Genomic DNA, 18,330 nt, shown 5'->3' with positions numbered 1-18,330 from the left:
TAGCTTGTAAACATTTTTATATCCAGGTAATTACAATTGTGTTCTTACTGGAAATCATTATTGTATTCAGTTTCTGATATGGATATAAAAAGTGTGATTGCTTTTGATAAATTTGTCTCCACCTCAGTCTTGCTGAGACACCTCCAACTTGGCCTGGTTTTCATTCCCATGATATCAAGAGATCCTGGTTCAGTAAGTTAGCTCTGGCATTTACAAACAGCACTTCTGCAACATAAATAAAAGTCACCCTAAAACAAAAAGGTGTGCATGTGGTAATAAATAAACAAAGAGACATAACAGGATCACAAGAATACATTCTCTGAAGGTTCATTTATTAATATTCAAGCATGAAATATGTGTAGACTATGGGCTGATCTTGTGATGTCTGATTTTCCATCTCATAATATGGGTTTTTGTGTGTTTGTTTTGTTTTTTACTATAAGATGTTTTCATTAAATAAGAGATACAGTTTAGGGGGAGCAGAATCTTCCACAAAAAAGAATGCTTTTGGTTTTGTTGTGCCTGATGAAAAATAGAAATGGATGATCTACATTTAATTCAATTGAAGGCCTCTTAATTCGAAAATCGACTTCGCTTCCAGTGCCAGCTGCAGCTTCTGTGCCTTCTTCATTTATTTCCAGAAAAGTTTTATGGAAAACATTGGACAAAAATAGATTTCTCTCTGAAGACATGTTTGAGAAGTCAGCTTTACTCTGAATAAAAGCATCGGTCATTCCCATACCTCTCAGGGTTGACTTGAGGTCATAACTCTCCTCCATCTTGAACTTGGGGAGGTACAGCTGCACTTCATATGTGTCCATCATGTCTGCACGGGTCCACTTATCTAGTTTCTCATAAGTGATAGCTCTCTCCAGCTGCAGGATTGGAACCCAGAAGGAGTCAGTAAATCAGAGAGATAAATAGGCCATTAAAGAGTGTAACATCACTCCCTCTGCCTAGGATAGCAAAACCCACATTTAGAAGTTCACTGGTTAAGTGTTGAGAACTTTCTACTGTTGAAAACTGAGTCCTGTTTTACAGATAATAGCTCCTAGAAAATACAAGAATTAGATTTTGTTTTGAAAGGGAAATACTCCTACTACAATATGCAAGGTGTCAACTATACTAAAATATCCTAATATAATCAAGCACTTGAATTTTTTTGGCACAAAGCATATACTGTAGTGTAAGTTGTATGTTAAGACATGTATGAGTCTTTACTGTCATCTTGATTCGATTAGAAGCTACTAACAGATTAGCTAAGCATATTTCTGATTGTGTCAGTGAGAGCATTTCTTTAGAAAATTAGATCTTGAGGACTCTAACATAAAAAACATGTTAATCTGCTGATGAATAACACTGAATAGACTATTGAGAGGTGACAACTGTGGAAGGTGGTGCAGTGCTGGAGGAGGGAAGTATGTATTTCATGCTGTATCTTTCTCTGATCCCTTCTACTTACTGTTTCCTGCCCACTATGACATAAGCTACTCTGCCACAACCTCTTTGCTAGCATGGACTGAAATCAAGACCAAATTCAACATCTCCTCCTATAAGAGATTTCTTTTATTTATTTATTTATTTATTTATTTATTTATTTATTTATTGTAATTTTTGTTTTTCGAGACAGAGTTTCTCTGTGTAATTTTTTTAGGTGTAAATTTCAGTGACACAGGGCACAAACAGCTCATTTTCCTAACACTGGAAACAGTTCATTGAAAACAAAATCTCAGAGAAAATAATATGCCTGTACTTTATAATCAGATATTATAAATGATGTCAAGAAAGAATGAAAAGCTCTCTGATAAGTGGTTATTAGCCCAGAAGTTTGGAATACAGGAAGAACAACCCACAAACCACAAGGAACTCAAGAAGAAGGAAGACCAAAAGGTGGACAGTGCACTCCTTCTTAAAAGGGGGAACCAAATACCCACGGAAGGAGTTGCAGAGATTAACTGTTGAGCAGAAACTGAAGGAAGGGCAAGCCAGCCTAAATATAGCTATCTCTTGAGAGTTTCTGACAGTACCTGACTAACACAGATGTAGAGGCTCACAGACATCTGTTGAACTGAGTATAGGATCCGCAGTGAAGGAGTTAGAGAAAGGACCAATGGAGCTGAGGGGTTTGCAGCCCCTTAGGACAAACAACAATATGAACTAAGTAGTACCCTCAGAGCTCCCAGGGTCTCAACCACCAACCAAGGACTCCACATGGAGGGGTCTGATTGTTCTGGCAGCATGTGTATAGTAGAGGATTGCAAATTCGATTATCAATAGGAGAAGAGGACCTTGGCCCTATGAAGGTTCTATGCCCCAGTGTAGGAGAATGCCAGGGCTAATAAGTGGGAGAGGGTGTGGTGGCAGGCATGGGGAGGGGGGAGGCAACAGTTGTTTTTGTTGTTTTTGTTTGTTTCTTTGTTTTTTGGAGGGGAAACTGGGAAAGGAGAAATGTACATGTAAATAAAGAAAATATCTAATAATAATAATAATAAAAAGAATGAAAAGGGGGAAAAAGAAAGACTCCAAATCTTATGAGGACATTTTTATATTGGGCATAGGATACCTCAACTCCCCTTTATAATTTAAGAGTGCCAAGAATAATGTATGAATTTGTGTAAAGGTATATTTGTATATCTATATAGATTTGACATTTTATTAATTTTTTGCACCAAAGCATATACTTTTGTTCATTTGAGAGTTTTATAAACCCAGTTATTAGCTATAAGTGGCATATTTGTGAGTGGTATACATTAATAATGCTACAATTTCTTCATCTCAGGACTCTGAATTCCTAAGAAGCAGCCTGCCATATCTGTAATGGTTATGAATCTACGCAGGTTTTATCACTACCATCCTCTCTAGTTTCACACATTCTCAAGAACAATATAAAAACCTTTTCTAAACAGAGTCATGGAAACAACATTAAGAGTATGGTACATATGGAAAATTAGAAAATAGGCAAAGAAAGGCAGGATATCTATTGCAAGAGAGCCTAATGTTCCATTTAGGCATATATTTGCTCAGACACAAGGTAGATCAGGCTTAATAGGATAAAAAGTCTAAATGGAGATGGTACAGGGAGAGAGGTTCTTTTCTCCTGGAGATTGTCTACTTGTTTAAAAATGTTTTTTTAAAGAGTTGTGTAACATACTATATGTATACTTATAAATACTCATACATAAATACAAGTGATTAAAGAGATTAGTTTGAAGGCTGGAGAGATGCCCCAGTGGTTTGGAATATTATCTGCTCTTCTAAAGGATCTAGATTCTTATTCTAGCATCTCCATGGTGGCTCTCAGCTATCTGTGTATCTCCAGTTCTAAGATATCCAATGTGCTCATCTAGTCACCATAGACATTACACACGTATAATGTTTACATATACATGCAGACAAAATACTCATACACATAAAATATAAAAATAAATTAAAGAGATTTATTTGGGTCTGAGACCTAGTTCTACCCTAGAAAGCCAACTTAGCACACAAGAGCCCTGTGTGATCTAAGGCACCAAAAAAGAAGTTAATCCTCCCCAAAAGTTTTTTTATACATTAATCTGAAGAGGGTCTGCAAGAGAGTTCCATAAATAGATGTAGTCCAGACCTCTGACACAGGCAAGGGTTTTTGAACATGAAAGCATCCTATGCATTTAGGACATCTTCCAGGTTCCCATGAGTTATTTCTTCCGTAGGTAAACACTTTATTTCCACAAGCAGTTGCCATCCAAGTTACCCTTGCCCCTCTACCACATCATACAGACTGTTTTCCAGAGCTTTCTATCACACCACTTCCAGAACTAGAGTTCTTAATCTAGTTACAAGGTGCTTGGTCCTGCTTAGCAATGAAGCATCAGATTCCAAAGGTTGTACATGGTCTAGATTGCTATTTCAGCTGCTGACACTCCAAATGACACATTATGAGGAAACTGTCATCAATCTATAATAGAATGATATTAAAATTTAAAAATCATCTGACTGTATTTATTTGGCCTATCTATTCTTATGCCTCATTCTTAAAATCTAGATATTGCTTACAAACAGAACCATGAGAATAATAACATTTTAGTTTGTTTAAGATAATAAAAAGTTAGATCCATCCTGCAAGGGACAAAGAAACATCTCATCGGTGGTGTTGTTCTTATATGAGTCAGGGTGGAGCAGATGTTAGTCCTCTGCTCTTCCTAGGTTGATGCCTGGCTTGATGACCAAAGCTGTCTTATGCCTAGGACTCATAAAAATCAAATCAAATCCAGGTAGCATGGTATGTGAGGAGGAAGACAGACAGAGACCTTCAGAATGCCATACCACACACAGACCTGCCTTCGAGCACAAGGCATAGGCAAGCCATAGACAAAGCTTGTCACCACACCACCTAGAATAGATGAAGAATGTCACCCAGGGGGCCTGCCATCAACTGACACCATCTCTTACCAGTATCAACTTCCGCACCACTCAGAAGAGCAGGCCCTGAGCCTCACACAGGCAGAACAGTGGAATAGGAAAACCAGGAGGAGTCTGGGAGAGGAGCCAAAATTAAAGGCATTGCAAAAGCCAGAGGTCTCCACTCAGACCAGTGACTCATTGCAATGAACGTTTGCAAGTGAAAATATGTGGACAGGGGGAAGGGCGGGAATACTGTGACTCATTGCAGCTTCCACAATGAGATATTTTCCTCTCTTTTGTTTTCTTTTTGATTGTTTCATTTGTGTTTTGTCTTTGTGTGTGTCTGTGTCTGTGTCTGTGTGTCTGTGTGTGTCTGTGTTTTATTTTGGGGGGAATGTTGCAAGGGCAGATATGAGGGGACAGAGAAATGAGTAGAAATATGCTGCATAATATGAAGTTCACAAAGAATCAATAAAAAGGTCTTTAAAACGTTAGCAATGCTAAGTGAAAGTTAATTTTGAACTAGGTAGTTTCTACTAGCCTGAGAAGACCCAAGACAACTCCATGTGTGATTTTGACTTGTAATAAGAGCCTCCATCTCTGTGCACATGTGGCTATATATGTGCCTACCTGTTGTAGAGGTGTGCTATAGTTACCTAACCTTTCTAAAATAAGTAGTAATATTAACTTTATAGAATTTCATTAAAGTATGAGCAATGTTAGAAGTCAAAGTAGCCAGGACCCAAAGTATATCAGGCCCAAAGGATGTCTTCCCATGCAGAGAATGAACATCATCAGGGAGTCCATGTCCTTAGGCTTTTCTCTCCAAAGCATAGCAGCAAGCACAGAATCTGTTTTATATCAGACAGCCTGATGCATCTACCTGTTCCAGGCCATCTATTTCTTCTGGCAGCAGTAGAAGCAGGCTGAGGTCACGGTTCTGATAGTGGAGTTGAACACCTATGGTTTGCAGCTCCTCAATGTGTAAGACTTGAAGACTCTGTTTCATTGACATCATTTGCACTGGTTTGCTTGTGGTCTGTAAAAAGGAATAATAATGTCACGGATTCTTCATCTGGTCACCATCAGTTTCCCTTCATCTTGCACTTTCGTAAAACTAGCAATTTTCCAATAAACAATAAAGTTTTCCCAATGTAGCTTCTGGAAAATTCTACTAACAACAGCAGTGGAAGTAAAACAAAAGAGCTCTTGTCTCGAACACCTACGAGACAATGTGTTTATGCCACAGGAAGTGGATTCTACGAAGCGCTTAAAAGGAACAATGTGTGAAGACCATAAAAGTGCTTATGACCCCCAGAAACTATGGGCCATTTTACACACAAACATTTGAGAAACCTAGGAAGTATTTTCAGTATCAATTGAAAAAACTGAAGTGCATTAAAAAATGAAAAGCAAGCAATAGACTTGGAAGAAACACTTGTAAAATATTGTCAGAGAAAGGGCTCCTGTTATGCGTACAACTACCTACAGAGATCAGAAGGTGCGTCAGATCTCTTAGAGTTGAAATTACAGGTAGTGTTGAGTTTCCCTAAGACACCTCTCTCTCAATTCCTCCCTCTCTCCCTCTGTCTGTGTCTCCCTACCTCATACCTACCATAAAGTCAGTAACTTTGTTTTGGAATTAACTTTCTGCATAAAATGTTCTACTGGGTCAGGTGACCATGAACTAGAGATCGAAAATCATGAGCTACCATCTTTCCTTCTTTCAAATTGTCTATCTGAGGGATTTTGTCTTGGTGATAGCAAGCTGACAGCCCTTGGAATCTCTCAGATCTATCTCTAACTCTGCATCAGCATGCCCCACCCCCACAATACACTTTGCTAAAATTATATTAATAGAAACAGTAGAACTTATAGTGCAGTCATTTTTGGTTCTGGAAGTTTAACTCAGATATATATCTACTACCTTAACTACCTCTGTTTCTCAATTGAGAAACAAATATAAAACTCATTGCACCCAGCTCCCATGTATTCAGAATGATGAAATAATAAATTATGTTTCAGATAACCTGTATTCAGAGAAAAAAACAAGGAAATAGTTTTGACCCCAGCCTTTTCTACCCTAATTAGAGCTAGTATACAGGAAGATATTAGACAAGAGAATAGACTTCATATAGCATATGTTGTTTTGCAAGGTCATGTGAAAATTCAAAGTGGTCTTTAGCCAACTCGTACCTTGTTTATTCTGAATGGCCTTTCGGTGGTGTTTTTCACTGAGAACTGATGCTCCCAGCTTCCTTTAAAATAAAGGGCATTCACCAGAACCATCTTAGTCTTGCTGCTTACTGAGTCATCTGGGAGGAGATTTGGAATTTTACCTACAAGAGCAGGACAGGTCTCAAAATGGCTTTTGGTACACGTATGATTAATTAGGTTTAATTTAGATTAGATTAATTAGATAACCAGATTTTAATTTTTTTCTGGAAACAAAACATTTTCTTTTCAGATATTCCAGGAATAGAACAACTTATGATTAAGTATTATGAAGCAGCAAATTCTTAATCTCCTCTGAACTCCCTCAGGCTTCTTGCTATTGTCCACCGAAGTGTTCTGGATTCCCAAGTGAAACACACACACACACACACACACACACACACACACACACACACACACAGAGAGCCTTTTGTTTAATATGCCCTAAGCAGCTCAAAGGCTGCGCCACTTTGCTACCCCAGACCAAATCCCAGAAGTGCCCCCCTCCCCCTCCTCCCTCTTACCCCTCCCCGTGCTGTGCTGCTTTCCTGACATACTTGGCTGGATGCTTTCTCTTTTGTTTCCTATGTTTCCCATGATTGCTATTCTAAAAACTCCCTTTCTCTCCTGTTCCCTTGCCCAGGTAATCTAAAGTCCTGCCTCCCTCTGTCTGCCCAGGCATTGGCCACAGGCAACTTTATTTCACCAATCAAGACCAACTGTGGGAGGGGCCCTCAGCATCTTGCAGGCAGACGTGCTGTTTCTCAAGTAATTTTGGAAGCCAAATTAGCAGAAATAGCTTTAAAACCAATCCACAACATCACACTGTTTTTTCAATAGCTATGAAGAATTGCTGAATAAAAAACACCTTAACTTTTTAACCACTAGACATTTTACAGACACAGTAGACAGATAGATGGCAATATCCATAGTCTTCAAGGGTTATTATCACTAACCTTTTCCCCAAAATGCTAATTTATGAATCAGAGAAAGAATATGGAATGTGTTGGTCACATAGGAGGGAGACACAAAGTTGTTATTTGCACATAATATGGGTAACAAGAAAAATAAAATGTAAACTCTTGTATAAATGTTGAATTATACTACTTCCTGTACAATATACTTTTCTCCTAGCAATAGATAATAGGGAAGTGATAGCTGCATCTACATATGTCACATTTATAAGATTGTTGATGACAAATATTGATTTAGTTGGCTAGCTTTTTTGTTTGCATGTTTGACAAAAAAGCTTTTTTACTCAGTCCAAGGCTAGTATGAAGAACTCAACACACGGCCTAAGCAGGCCCTAGATTCATTATCTCTCTGTCTCAGTCCCTAGTGGGAAGAGTTTACGAGACCAGCTTACTACATTATTATTAAACCATAAAAACTGGTGTCTGCCAAGGAACCAAAACAGAAAGTTAGCTTCAATGAAATGCTCTTAACAAGCTGCGTTCAACATCATCAGTTCTAATTAAAACTCCCAAGCACCTCCCCCATAACCTTCAAACTGCCCCCTCCCCACCAGAAATCAAGAGAGAATCTCAAGCTACACTTAGTTGTAATTTCTTAGTAGATTTTTTTACTCTGAACAGTCAATCCATTCTTTATTGTTTCTTGTTGACTTGGACACTTGAAAAAAAATACCCTTTGTTGTGCAGAATGTCCTCAAATTCCTGATTTGAAATCTGATTGTTCCTCAAGATGATATTAAGAATGTCCATTTTTTGTGAGAAAATCTTTGAATGTCTCATTTTACATCCCTCCAAAATGTTGACATTCTAACTCCCAGAGTGTTATGTGACTTTATCTGGAAAGAGAATTTCTGCAGATTTGATCAAGTTGAGATCATGTCACACTGAGCTAGAGTAAACCCCAGGCTCGTGACTTCTGCCCTCATAGGAAGAAGGAAATTTAGACACAGACATTGAGAAGGTTAGGCTGATTCCATGGCAGACTTCAAATTGGCAGTTAAGGAGACTAGGCCTAAGAACTGGGCAAGTCCAGTAAAGTCAATTATTAATAGAAAACAACCTCAGACTACAGCCTTCATGCCCCAGCAATGGTCTGAAACTCCCAGAGACACAGTAAGATAAAGCTCATCTACCCTGGAATTCCAATGTGCTTTAAACTGAGCATGCAAGCTCATGTGGCTCTGTCTTGGTAATGGGAGACCCCAGCATGATGGACTTCTGAAGAATAAAACACTCTTCGTGTTTACATACATATGGAAGTTTGAACTCTGACTTTCAGACAGGACTTACTGGGAAGGCTACCAATCTAAAACTTAGAGGTATAAATAGAAATAAAAGTTTTGAATATTTAGCATGTGTCCCACAGTTCCACTAAGGAAATACACAAGCATGCATAGCACAGTTTCATACAAATAAGTTGAAGCTTAGAGCAAGCTGTTGGCTGTGCCCTGGGCAACAGCTTACCCCCAGTCTGGCTTCCAACCCAGGAGTTGATCTCCTTCCTGATCTGTCCAGAAGCTTCGACAAAGTTAACAGACTGTGGTTCTGCACCAAAGTATGTTTTCATGTCCTCCAAATATTTCTGAAAGGCACAGGTAAAATCCCAAACTGAGAAATTAATTTTGTATACATTATTTTAAACAAAAATCAATAAGGAGAAAAACTGTAGGCTAGCACCTCACCCATACCATCTCTATTTCTTCATTCCTGGTATGGGTCTAAAATGAAAATTTAGTACCCTTCAAAACCAACTAGCCATACAGAACTACAGGTTCAGAAGGATAATCTGCCTACCCATGGTTCTGTAGCTTTGGTAACTGCTTGACTCCTTTTTTTGTTTTGTTTTGTTTTTTAATATATATTATAATTGCATTATTTACTCCTTTCTTTTCCTCCTTCCAAGTCTTCCCATATACTTCTTCTTGATCTCTTTCAAACTCATGACCTGTATTTTAAAATGTTTTTTAATGTACATCTAGGTATATGTATATGCATATGTATTCTTAATTATATAACTATATCCTGCTCAGTCTATATGAGGTTATTGCATGTATGTTTTGTTTTGTTTTTTTGTTTTCTTCAGCTGTGGAACTTGAAGTACAATGAAAACAGGAGACTATAAGTCACAAAGGATATTCTAAGCTGGGCATGGCTTTCTGTGGGAGGCATGAGAGCAGACTGAGGACTCTAGGTCTGCAAATTGACTGGGTTAGTCTCTAAACCCCCAGGAACTTAGAGAAGCCTGAAGCAAATTGGCGATTGACTGGAAGTGAGGTCAAAAGCCTGGCCTCTGCCTTTGGAGCTTTGATGTTGACCCTACGGTTCTCATCACAGCTGGCAGTAACTGAGGTCACAGCTGCTGCAGCACCTGCCTTGGGAATGAGGTTTCTTTTCCCTCAAGAGGTGCCGTGTTAGTCCTTTAGTTTGTTTAATTCTTGGAGGTCTGTAAGAAGTAAAGAGTCAAGAGTTAATCCTGTTCCTCGAAAAGGCTGTGAGGTCTAGGTTGGAATCCAGCAAGAGAAAAACAAATCCAAATCAATAATCCAGCAAGAGAAAAACAAAAACATATGAGGCAATATGCCCCCCACCTCCCAATATGAGGCACTACTCTCTCCCCATTGATTTGAGCCAAGTGCCTGAGCTCAACTTTCTTGGATATGAGTCAAGTAGAAGTCCAAAAGCCTGTCAGTAATGAAAGTGTTTGGCTATACTTGGATGGTTTTGTAGATTCAGGATTAACACAGGCCAAGGCTCTGAATTCCCAAGAACTCACTGATGTGGGCAGCCATAAAATGCTTGAAACTACAGGATACCTACTTCTCCTCCTTCCTATCTAACTCCCTTGCTCTTGAACCCTTACGTGCTGAGTTCACTACTCTTTGATTTTTTTCAAAGGGTGTGATGCATTAACTTAAAATAGAAAAGATGACTGACTGTTCTCTGAGGAGCACTTGAGTCTTAACAAGGCAGGGGCACTGATGTTTCCATTAGTCGAATGTCAACCATTATTGTTTCCATGTTGACAAAATCTCTAAAATCCTGGAGGTGATGGGGGACAAGGGGATGTGCCACTATTCTTATCTCAATTCTCATCTCAAAGTCAGCTTTATTCCCAGGGACACCTTACAGCCACAGTCCTGGGATGGGTACCCTCTTTGGCTCCTTCAGACCTACCCTACAATTACACGACTATATGCTTTCTCTCTCTCTCTGTTTACTTGTGAACACAGCTCCAGGTTCCCATGTCTGTGAGGTCACGATTCAGTCCTTGGTCAGACCCATTACAGTTTTCTTCAGAACTTGGTATTCACAGGCTACTGTAAAGTGGTTGCTTACCAGGTCCCACTGAGATTTTCCTGGGGGACCCTAGAGAAATGTGTAATTTCTTGTTGGTTCACGTCTGCCTCTTTTTTCCCCATTAATCAACAGAAGACGTTTACACTCACATTATGAAATGGATATGTTTTCTCCCCATATATCCTATTAGCTGTTTTAAGTATGTAAGAATTTCCAGGCTTGAGGATTTCTGCAGCCAGGGTCTGGAAATCGGACTGTATTTCTTCAAATTTTCCGGAGTTAAATTCCTTTAAAAGAGCAGGGATTAGAAAAAAATGTTGAACAAAACCCAAATAATATATGACCAACCTGGAGTTAAATGAAATCATTTGATGCATAGCAAGAAAAAGGTGAAAGCTATTTATTTAAAATAGATAAAAGTTTTTTTCTTCTATGTGATTAACATAGATTTTAATGAAGGAACTTTTCATTCATAGCTTACAAGGGCAGACAAGGACTTTAAAGGCAAAATGAAAGGGAAATAAGACAAGAAGGAAACACAACTCTGACCAAGCTAGGCACTCTGGATTCTGAAGTATATTCTGCTATATTTAATGTTTCCAATAAAAGTTCTAAGAAGTGGATTGCTTGAACTGACCACAAAATACATCTGTTAAAAAGAGCCCTTTTACAACTGACAAATGGTTGTAAAATGTGTAAATACCATTTTCCTTTTCTTTTCACAATCGGGACCAGATTTGAAGTCTTCGACTCGGCTAAGTTGAAGCACCTGTAATTTCAATAAAAAAGCTAGTGACTGAGAAGTATACATATGAATGACATATTTGTAAGTATGAATAGGTAATTCTTATAGCCACAGAACACATAAATAGTTAAACCAGGAGGCTCTAACTGAGCTCATATAATGCCAGCAGAGTGACTTAAAAGCTCTTTAAACAAAGCTTTAAAAAAATCTATTTTAAGTTGCTCACAGCTTTATTGTGACAATGTTAAAAATATCCTGAGGTAAAATTCTCTGGTTTTCTATCTGTTGCTCAATAATATTTTGAAAAGAATGATCAGTGTCAAAATAAAAAAATCCACTAAGGTTAACCCCTAAATATAGAGAAAAAATATGCTCTGCATGAGAAATGATACTCAGGTGTAAAGGAAGTAAATCCTAAGTTTTGTGGTGACAAGGATAGAACTAGGAAGGCCATATATGGAAACTTGAAAGTTTACTTCATAGAAATTTTGAAGTGGTATGATTTGTGATATATGATATTTCATCTCTAATTCATATAATTAGGTACTGATCCTAATTTCTACGATCTTAATTATTTCCCAAGTAGTTGGAATAACATTAGGGAACACAATGGAGCAGTGTTTTTGCACCACGCATGAGCTTTCACTTGGTTTCTTTTTATCTGCTTCCTTTTAAAACCCAGGCCATAGATACTAGTTTCTCTTCCTCAATATGAATCACAGAAACTGAAAATATAACCTTCCCCATTCTTCTGTCTTTAGCAATACCATCAAGATATCCTATGAACTTTCTTGCCTGATAGTAGTTCTTAGAAATGAACCTCTTGCTCCATAGCTACAGAAAGAATATTGCAGGAAGGGATAAAGAAAATTTGGAATAGCCAGGCTCTCTGGGTTTTCTCGGTGTCAAACTGTAAGCAGCAGAACCCGCTCTTGCCCATTTGCCTTCCAATATGACCATCATCTTTCAAAAACACAAACATTACCCTACCCATGTCTTCATCTGCATCCTTTGTCCTATTCTTTATGGCAAGCCAATAAATAAACATCTCCCAGAGTTTTGTAAGCCACACTGGAACATTAATTGAGATTAATTAAAGTGTTGTGGGAACTTTGCTTTATAGCAGTTTGGTCAGAAGCACAGGCAAAATAGCCAAGAGCTATGACTGTGCCTGAAATTGAGAAGAAGCCTTGGGAACCCAGCTTCCAGCTGTGGAACCTAATGATATTTGTGTGTACAAAGTATCAGAGTTGAGTGAATTTGCCTACACCCCATGTAGAAAACTTGTAGACACCTAGTTAACATGTACACACATACCCTTCATGTTTATTCCAGCATTTCACTCAGAAACTAGCAGGAAAGATGTGGTTCTTCTGTTTCACCTAAAGTATGCCACAATGTAACATCCTGGACCCAGACTGCAATAGCAGTAAGTACATCCTACCACAAGATGTATTGACTCATAATAACAGAGTAAAGGATGCCTCCCCTAGGGTAATTAGGTGCATAGTAAGTTCATTAGACTCCCTGCAACTGAAGCCAGTAATAGTTACTACAGGGACAAGCATTACCCAGACATATATTTCATGTGAAATGGACTCAAAATGAAATACAGCTAAGAATATATCTATAGGTAAGTCTTATATACCAATTAACAGTCATTATTTAGTTGTATGCATTCACATAGCTGATTATACATGTACATACATATAGCTGTTTTGCTTTCTCTCTCTCTGTGGTGTGTGTGAGAGAGAGTGTGTGGTGTGTGTGTGTGTGTGTGTGTGTATGTGTGTGTTTGTATTGTACAATGCACTTTGGGGAAGCTTATAACAAACAAATAACTTTATACAATAGCATTTTCATGTTTTAATACAATCTCTGGACTCTTTAGATTCAAACAAGCATCTATGGTTTAAATAAAGATGTAACCAAACAAAGCACAGAAACAGAATTCTGTTTGTTGTTTTTTTTTTTTTTTTCAAGATAGGGTACTACGTTGTATTTCTGGGCTAGCATAGAACTCATGTTCTGTAGGCTGGTCTAGAACTCATGGCTATCTTCCTGCTGGCGTATCTCAAAGGCTGGGATTACAGGAGTGCACCACTACACACAAGCTAGACTTCTTGTATTTTCTCTATCAGAAGGATGCTCAGTAGTTCTACTAAAGCTCAAATAATAGTTTTTAAAAACAGGTTTATCATCAAAATAAAACTGGCTGGTGCTAAGCTAAGATGTTTGGTCTCATCATTTAGCTGTTTTTCTAGGGGAGACAGGTTCTTAAAGAAATGTTCAAAGAACAGCTTTCTTGCCGTTGTTGAGACAGGCTGTCACCATGCAGTTCTAATGTGCTATTTAAACTGGAACTTGCTATTTAGACCAGGCTTGCCTTGAATTTACAGAGATCTGTCCCAGCAATTTCAAATGGATTTCTCTGGACTTCCTTTCATGGTGAAGTATTTTCTAAGTCTTTTGAGAGATACTGTTGTAAAATGTGGGCTACTAGACTTTTAGGACCCAACTGAAATTAGACAAACAAAATAACTAAAACCAAAATGAAAAAACAAAACAAAACAAAACAAAACAAAAAACACCATTTAAGTTTTATACGTTGGGGGACGATGGGTTTTTCCACTCACCTGGGACATCTGGGCTGCAGTAGTACCTTTGGTACCCAAATACACCATAGCCAAAGATGTTGAGATGCTCCAGGGGGAAAAGAAGATGTTTCTTCCCTCAGCAGACTCAGCTAGCTTTTTGCTAATCTCCAGAGCAAACTGGTTGATGGATACTGCTAGAGAGGCCATTGGGCAAACCTATAAAGATGAAAAGATAGAGAGTATATAAATGTTACATCTTTCCCACTTAATTTATTTTTGTAAGAGTATCTGTCCAGAGATTCAGCTATATGTACTATATTCATAAGAGGTGAGTTGTTTTTAACAAAATTCTAATTCACTCACCACTACTGTTTTATATATTCTAAACTAGAAAAACAAAAACAAAAACAAAAAAAACCAAAGAAATGTAAGAGGATTACCTCAATGTTTCATGCTATTTGCCACAGAAAACAGATAGATTCTGAGCAGTTGACAGATAAGTGCCATGCCATATTTTTTCCATTTTCTGGGCATTTATTACCTTTATGCCTTTGCATAGCCTTCCCAAGCTCCTTGGAAATATTTTCTTCATATATTGCCTTATATATGTAACAGCATATAATTCAGCACTTTGCCCCCAAATAGTTCTTTATAAATATTTTTTAATTACCTGCATATAGTCTATAATGTTTGGGTACACTATGTATTATTTACTTTAACTTAATAGTATACACAATTGGGTTGAAAATTCTTTTTGTTATTCACATTTCTTTAATAAGAGAACTTAAAAATTTCCATTTTGCTATATTATATTCTTCCTCTAAATTTTATCTTTAATTGCTCTGGAATTTTAATTTAAAATAACTTAATGTTTTCTGTTCTATGGCCAAATAATTTTCAAATTCATTAAATGACCAATACTGAATTGATGAATGGTACTCGTGTTGTGAAGAAGTTGAGTCTTGTCCCAACATCCTATTTCTTACTAAGACACCTACAACAAAGGCTTTGGGAAAGTCAAAAGTTTTCTCTCTGTGGTCAAAACTGGAATGAAGACCAGGCGTGCATAGGTTTTAGTTCCAACATTACTTTGTTTTTACAATAAAGTTGAAATCCTTTCCATCCATTAAGTTACACGTGATCACACAGCTTTTCAGACTCAGGGCCACACCCAAGGTGCGCTTTGTACCCATAGTGAAATCTCCTAAGGGTCTTAGGTGAGTGTTCTTTGAAGAAATAAAACCCTTTCCTGTTGTGTAGTTACTCTACACTTTCAAAAATTTGCTAGTACTCCCATTCCACGGGATACCATCTTATATGAAACTATACTTCCTTCAAAACTATATTTATTCTACTCACACTTTAATTACACAATTTATATTTGTAAAACCCATGAGGTATAGTCAGAGGAAAAATGTTTGGCTCTGTGACAAACCTACAAGGGCACATCTTAAGGCCTGGAGATTTTATGTCTTAACATGTAATTATGCTAAATATGGAATTTATCTATGCATACTAAGTTTCTGAAAATCTAATGTTTCTCTAACAAAAGAAATATTCTCTTGAAAATAGTTACTATCACTTACTTATCTTCAGCCTTACTAACATCAGCAGTAACATACAAAGTATAGCCTAGAACATACAAGCAAGAAACTTCTCTGACAGTGCCCATTTGTTAAAACAACTGTAAGAACCTATCCAACTACCACCTCACCCAACAGCCTGAAATAATTCCTGAGAGGTACAGAATTTTAAGAGGAGATTTTATTGGAAATAATTGAGATCTAAATATTGAGTAACCAGAAGCTTACGGTGCCATAGTCTCATTCTCTCTATATCTGTGTTTATGTTCGTGTCTGTCTATCTTTCTCTCCCCCATGTGTGTATGTTATACATATGTGTGTATGTATGAGTGGTTATATATACATGTAAAGTCATAGGACAATCTTCAGTTGTTTCTCATGAGATGCCCACTATTCCTTTTGAGACAAGGTATGTCACTGGGCTGAGATTATGGAGTAAGGTAGGCTGGCTGACTAGCAAGTTTCAAGGATCTACCTGTCTCTGCCTCCCCAGCACTGAGATCATGAATGGGAATTACCATGCCTAGCTGTTTACGTGAGTTCTGGGGATCAGCCTCAGGTCCTTATGCTTGTAATGCAAATAGTTTATTGATTTAACTATCTGCTCATCCCCTACTGTATCATTTACAAAATGAATTGCTATTTTGAAAATTTTAGAAGTATAAGCTGGATATATAGAATATAGTTTATATAATATTAACTATACACACTGAAGAGGACATGAAGAAAGTAAATAAAAAAATCATAAAATCCATCATTACAAATAAGCATACCTCTAGCATAACAGCTTGCACAGAAGCTTAGAACCACTGTAGTCCAACACTCCCATTTAATCTCCTAAAAGCTCAGGACCACAGAAGTTAGATGCACTCACCAAGGATGAACAGTGAGAAGTGCAAGCCTGTTCTCTTTACTAAGAATACAAATCACATGGTCAATGTAGCTAATGGCCTGTAGGATTTTGATGGTAAGAGCAAGATTGAGCAATGTAGGACTAACAAAAGAAGTATAAAAGATGGATGAAGAAGAAGTAGAGGATGTGACAAGAAGGGAACACCACCTCTGTTCTTTGTCGCATGAAAAATACCTAAGATCTCTTTCTCGTCCTCTGATGACAGTTCTGAATCTTACATTATGAAGCTGCTAGAAACAGAATATGACAATGTCATTGTCTCCAGCATGTCTTTATTGCCAGAACCCTTTTCTGAGGGAGTTGTTATGTCAGAGTGGTTCTGAAGAGTAAGGTGTGCTCAGAGACTTGTGTGTCCCACAGCAGAAAAGGAGCTAAAGGCACCATTGTATGCTGACAGGCAGGAGAACCGATTATAGAAAGGGCATGGCCAAACCATTAGTTCCACGTATCAAAGTCGCACTGTCAAGCCACCCTATATGAAGGGTTAGAAGGGGTGGGATTCAATTATTTTAATAATGCCTTATTTCCCTTTGTTAAATTGGCAGATACAACTCAGTAGTTGGCAAATCCCGACATGACAGGAGGACAGAAATCCATTCATGTTTCTCACAACTCAAAGTAGAAAAGTCAAAGCTTCCTTGAAATTAATGATATCTTCCTCTCGTCAATCAATCTTTAAAACAGTTCAATGTTAAATATCTGACTTGTTCAGAAAAATGTTAAAAGAATAGAACCTCATCTATTTCCCCAAGTTTCAAGTAGAGGTCTTGGTAATTTGCTAGGCACTACGATAACAAAAACGTAAACATATTTTTTAATCAAAATTTACAATACCTTATTTCCCTCTCTTGGAGCAAACTTGACAAATTGTGCCTTTAGTAAAAGACGGTGGCTGAAAAGTTAGGTAACTTTTAACTGAAGAAACTTAAAAAAAAAAAAAAATAAGCCCCACCCTTGATTCACTTTCACAAGCCAGAACACTCTTCCTTTTTCAGACTTATCTTGGCCAATACTTCAAATAGCTCAGAGACGTAGACAGCTGAGTTCTCGCCTGAATTATTAATTACCAACATTTTCCATGCAGGCCTGCATGCTGAGACGTGAATTCTGACAAATTGTAACTCATACATTTCAAGCTAAATCCCTCTGGTAGGTTGCCAACTAAGAGCAATTAGTACAGTTTCCACTGGATGTTTCTAAGAAAAATAATAATAAGGGGCAGTTTCAAGTGGAATAATAATGGGCCATAAAATGGAAAACATTATCAGTGCATAATTTGTTGCTGATCCGTTGAGGTATCCTTTAAATTGTTCTGTGAGAAACACAAAGGCCTGTTCTTTCTCAAAACACTAGAATAGAACCTAAGGTGTGACTTGGATCAGGGTCAGTTCCTCTATCAACAGGAACAAAACTTCCATTACTGTTTTGAATACCTTTATTATGTAGGGCATTGCTCATCATTTTCTACTGTTATTGATTTCCCCCACTAACCTTCATGTGGCCACTCTTCTTCCCCCCCCCCCACTATCTACTATTTATTTTCTTCTTTTTTCTTCTTTTTATTAGATGTTTTGTTTATTTACAATAACTCCTTTCCCAGGTTCCCTTCCAAAATAAAATAAAA

At 37.7% G+C, this 18,330-nt stretch overlaps 1 protein-coding gene and 1 non-coding gene across 2 annotated transcripts; one reads left to right on the top strand and one right to left on the bottom strand.

Moving 5' to 3' along the window:
• Positions 1-311: 311 nt before the first annotated feature.
• Serpinb10 (serpin family B member 10) lies at positions 312-17,648 on the bottom strand. Its single transcript, XM_031379905.1, has 8 exons — positions 17,541-17,648; positions 14,250-14,426; positions 11,572-11,637; positions 11,018-11,155; positions 9,036-9,153; positions 6,580-6,722; positions 5,267-5,422; positions 312-875 (listed from the first exon to the last, which is right to left on the bottom strand). The coding sequence occupies exons 2-8, from the start codon at positions 14,415-14,417 to the stop codon at positions 471-473; spliced, it is 1,194 nt and encodes a 397-aa protein (XP_031235765.1). The 5' UTR covers positions 14,418-14,426; positions 17,541-17,648; the 3' UTR covers positions 312-470.
• Positions 4,094-4,235, top strand: LOC116072167. Its single transcript, XR_004111336.1, has one exon. It is a non-coding gene; the product is annotated as a small nucleolar RNA SNORA48 (small nucleolar RNA).
• Positions 17,649-18,330: the final 682 nt, after the last annotated feature.

Source organism: Mastomys coucha, unplaced genomic scaffold (assembly GCF_008632895.1).
Source record: "Mastomys coucha isolate ucsf_1 unplaced genomic scaffold, UCSF_Mcou_1 pScaffold1, whole genome shotgun sequence".
NCBI lineage: Eukaryota > Metazoa > Chordata > Mammalia > Rodentia > Muridae > Mastomys > Mastomys coucha.
This window is presented reverse-complemented; position numbering and strand designations above follow the sequence as displayed.

Bases quoted from the DNA above. Each gene is read 5' to 3' on its own strand.
- Serpinb10 (XM_031379905.1), bottom strand. From the start codon at position 14,417: ATGGCCTCTCTAGCAGTATCCATCAACCAGTTTGCTCTGGAGATTAGC. The intron at 11,638-14,249 runs GTGAGTGGAAAA...TTGAAATTACAG, and splicing joins CTGCAGCCCAGATGTCCCAG to GTGCTTCAACTTAGCCGAGT. The intron at 876-5,266 runs GTAGATGCATCA...CCAATCCTGCAG, and splicing joins AAATAGATGGCCTGGAACAG to CTGGAGAGAGCTATCACTTA.